The 4,344-nt window shown below is 35.3% G+C and overlaps 1 protein-coding gene across 1 annotated transcript; it reads left to right on the top strand.

The window, feature by feature from the left end:
• The first annotated feature begins 1,204 nt into the window (after nucleotides 1-1,204).
• LOC137805853 (4,5-DOPA dioxygenase extradiol) lies at nucleotides 1,205-4,037 on the top strand. The gene is made up of 3 exons (XM_068605755.2): nucleotides 1,205-1,441; nucleotides 3,227-3,597; nucleotides 3,790-4,037. The coding sequence occupies exons 1-3, from the start codon at nucleotides 1,205-1,207 to the stop codon at nucleotides 3,983-3,985; spliced, it is 804 nt and encodes a 267-aa protein (XP_068461856.1). The 3' UTR covers nucleotides 3,986-4,037.
• Nucleotides 4,038-4,344: the final 307 nt, after the last annotated feature.

The raw sequence follows: 4,344 nt of genomic DNA, 5'->3' as shown, positions 1-4,344 counted from the left end.
AGAAAAGAAGAAGGAGAAGGGTGAAGACGCAAGATGTCACATAACAGGCGAAAGGCCTAAATGGACGCCCAGGTGTTTGGGTGAAGCTGGGGAGGCGCCACATTGAGCGTCTGAAGGACGCCCATTGTGAAGCTGTCAAAAGAAAGAGAGACATGCAAGTCTGAAAAAAGACAAGAGTACATGTAGAAGAAGGGAGGACTGGTACCTGGTCACCCCATACAGACACTCTCGGTCGGCAGGTAAGGCTCAACACTAAAGAAATTGGAACGTCCGCCCGCCTTCAAAACCGAGAACCTATCCAAAAATTTGGAAACAGAATCCTCGGTCGAAAAGGTGGACGAGTTCCCAATGACCTTAGGATCAACCTAGCCTAAATCCGCCCAAGAGGTAGCTTGCTAAGGGGAACCCGATCGATCAACAACTTTGGTCGGATCATCCCCCCTAACAATCTCTACTAGGCACAACACATCAACCACACCAACCGAAAAAGAGACAGTTGTAGAAGACCCAGAAGACGAAGACAGAGAAGAAGACGAGGACAAAGAAGGACGAGCGGGAAGAGGAGAAGGGGGAGCAAAAGAAGAAGTAGGCCGAGACAAGGAAGACATCACTAACCTTACACAAAGCCGAAAACCTCGACATAACAGGAGGACGAGGAAACAATCGGATGTCAGAGCAATTAGCAGAGAGGTAGCACAGTACCTCGACATTGTTAGGACCACTATTTATAGGTTTCAAGGGCCTCGGAAGGCGAAACGTCGCAACAATCTCAATCGTTAGATCTCCTAGATCCAACGACTCACAACAATTCGTGTCCAAAAAACCCCTCATCAATACAGGTCACATCGTGCTGCCTAAGGTCATGTCATACTTCGAGAAGTCCAACAATCACTAATCCTGGAAGACCGATATATATATATATATATATATATATATATATATATATATGAAATCAATTATAAAAAAATTGATTGTTATATATAAGTATGAATAATATAAAAAATATATATTTATTAAATACGAATACATAACCAAAACATTCATAAAAATTTCTATATAACAATAATACTACATAATATAAAACTATTCTTTCTCTATCTGTCTCTGAATCGTTCATTGGTTACAACTATATATATGAACAAAATCTTAAGATTTCGTTACAGTTGAAATAGTTGATTTGATTGAAGAGAAGAACAGTGAGAAAATGGGGTTGAAATTGAAGGAGACATTTTTCTTATCGCACGGATCACCAAGTCTGGCCGTAGATGATTCGATTCCGGCGTGGAAGTTCTTCAGTTCCTGGAAAGAGCAGTTTCCGACGCCACCCTCCGCCATTCTCGTCATCTCCGGCCACTGGGACACCGATGTTCCCACCGTCAACGTCGTTGACCGAAACGACACCATTTACGATTTCTCTGGCTTCCCTAAATCCTTGTACAAGGTTTGTTTGTTTGCATCCTCTTTTACTATAATGATTGGTAACACTCTCAACAGTACATTAATATTTCATTTATTTTTTAATTTAAAAATATTATTATATTATTATAAACAATATTAATGTTTTTTTACTGTTTAATGTCAACAAAATTTTCTCATTATTATTAGGTTAAATTACTTTCTTAATCTCTCTGCTCATTCAATTTTGTCTCAATTACATCTCTTTATTATTAAATTCTGTAGTAAGTTATTTGATTTTATAAATCAAATTAATATTACTCTTTTTAGTTATTAGACATTATTAAACATTTATTATTATTGTTGCTCGTGAAAATACTTAAGTATTTTACCTTATGATAATAAAAATAATTTATAATAATTATTAAAATAAAAAGTGAAAACATATTTTTTTCGGTTATTTACTAATATAAATTAATAAAAATAAAATATATTAAAATAATTTATATAAGTTAGAGTAAAATTAGTAAAGTATTAAAAACTTTTACAAATCAGTTTTAAAAAAATCTATAACTATATATATAGTTATAGGTTATAAATAAATTAAAGAAACAAAATGTATTTTGTCACTTATTTTAGAGTTAGCTTTAATTGTGAATAACTTGAAAAAAATTGCTTATTTTCGATAATAATTGTTGTGACTGTGGGTAGGGGTGGCAAAGCGGGTCAGCCCGTCCCGCATTGGCCCGCCCTGCACTTGGTCCGCAAAAATGCGGAGCGGGTTGGCCCGCCCCGTAAAGTTATTGCGGGTTAGAATTCCCGACCCGCTCCGCATAAGAGCTGGCCTGCGGGTTTGTGGGTCAGCCTGCATTTTTCTTTTAAAATTAAATATTACTTTTTTTACATTTTGTTCTTAAAAAATTGTCAAATTAAACCTATATATTTGTTACTATCAAATCCAATTTTTTTTTTATTCCTTTTCAAACATAGTCAAACATCAAAAAATTAAACATTAAGATAAATATCAAATATCGCTATTCTTCCACTTCCAAAACATTAAACATAAACATTATTGACATTCTTCCATTTCAATAACATTGGATGTCGTCTTAGAAAAACTTTCATTCATTTTTTCATAATTATAATCTTCTCTGTCATTTGCTCACATTAAAACAATGACATTTTTTTTTCTTGCGGGTTAGGGGGTCAGCCCGCCCCGCCCCGCTGCTAGCCCGCGCGGGCCACGGACTAATGTGGGTTAGCGGGTTGAAAAGGTTAACCCGTCTCACGTTTTTTACCTGTGGCCGCGAGCCAGCCCGCGTGACCGCCCCGCTTTGCCATCCCTAACTGTTGGTATAAATTTTAGAATTAATGGAAGAGCAAAATAGATAAAAAAAAATTATGTATATAAAAGAAGAACTTGGTCAATGTCAAACCGTGCGTGGTTGGTCTGTGGGGTCAGAACAGAACATAACAGAAGAGATATCAGAGAAAAGGGAAACTAGTACAAATTTTAATAATTGGAATACTTTTCTTAATTATTATATTACTATGAGAAAATAAAATTTATGCTTAGTTACATTTTTTATGAAAAAGAATATCTATTTATATAAATTGAATAATTTAAAATTTATTCATCAGACTTATTTTATTAATATTAAATTTTTATCTAATAAATTTAAATTTAATTTAATCTCATAAAATCGTCTTAAATAAAGTTGGCATCCACATATATATTAAAATATTTTTATTTCTAAATTTAGAATAGAAATGAATTTTTCCTACTATTTGTCTAGTTTGATCTTGAAGTTGTGTACCCTTTTGTTGGTAGTTGAAATATCCAGCACCTGGAGCACCAGAGTTGGCGAAGAGGGTGAAAGAGTTACTCTTAGGATCAGGGTTTAGCCATGTGGACGAAGACATGAAACGTGGGCTTGACCATGGTGCATGGGGGCCTCTGATGTTGATGTACCCAGAGGCAGATATCCCTGTGTGTCAACTCTCAGTTTCATCCAACAAGGGAGGTACTTACCACTATAACATGGGAAAGGCTTTGGCCCCTCTTAAAGATGAAGGTGTTTTAATCATTGGCTCGGGAACTGCCACCCACAACCTCCGAGCAATGGGTCCTCGTAATAGCCCACCTCCTCCATGGGCTCAGGCTTTTATGTCCTGGCTAAAAACCTCTCTTCTTCATGGAAGGTAATGCTTTCCCACAATTTCTTCCTGCATCTACTATTTTTCAAACTACCTATTTTACCCTGGTTTATTATTCAATCAACCTTCATTGGTGTTATTGTGAATTCTTGCTTTACACTTGATGCATTGGCTAGTAGCAAAATGGGAATAAGATGCTTCTTAATTATGTATTTCTTCAATCCATGACTGATGCAGATACGAGGAAGTAAATGAATATGAAGAGAAGGCTCCATATGCAAAAATGGCTCATCCTTGGCCTGATCATTTCTTCCCATTGCATGTGGCCATGGGTGCTGCTGGTGAAAATGCAAAGGCCAAAGTTGTTCATGATAGTTGGGATGTTGGTTCTATCTCTTATGCTTCTTTCAGTTTTACAGCTACTGACATTTAATACCACATACTCATTTCTTCTCCACATTCTTCACTCTTCTCTTGATATATATATATATATATATATATATATATATATGGTACAGTTTGTTCAAATTACAAATACATTGTTAGATCAATAAGGACATGTGATGATGTGAACTTCTTGTTCGTTTATTAATCCTTTCACCTCTTCCTACTTATTTACCTTTTTTTTCTCTCTCTTGCATGAGAAAACATTTGAAAGTTGTGCAATGTGTCATTCTCTTTATTGCTAGTTAATTTTCTTGGTGAATAAGATAAAGATGCTACCATGAGTTTTTATTCATGAATGAATGAATAATTTAATAAAAATATATCTAGATATTGAATATATGAAAC

Source organism: Phaseolus vulgaris, chromosome 3, assembly GCF_051622355.1.
Source record: "Phaseolus vulgaris cultivar YP4 chromosome 3, ASM5162235v1, whole genome shotgun sequence".
NCBI classification, from domain to species: domain Eukaryota; kingdom Viridiplantae; phylum Streptophyta; class Magnoliopsida; order Fabales; family Fabaceae; genus Phaseolus; species Phaseolus vulgaris.
The sequence above is the reverse complement of the archived record's forward strand: the minus strand, read 5'-3'. Positions and strand labels throughout refer to the sequence as shown.

Bases quoted from the DNA above. Each gene is read 5' to 3' on its own strand.
- LOC137805853 (XM_068605755.2), top strand. From the start codon at position 1,205: ATGGGGTTGAAATTGAAGGAGACATTTTTCTTATCGCACGGATCACCA. The intron at 1,442-3,226 runs GTTTGTTTGTTT...TTTTGTTGGTAG, and splicing joins TCCCTAAATCCTTGTACAAG to TTGAAATATCCAGCACCTGG. The intron at 3,598-3,789 runs GTAATGCTTTCC...TGACTGATGCAG, and splicing joins ACCTCTCTTCTTCATGGAAG to ATACGAGGAAGTAAATGAAT.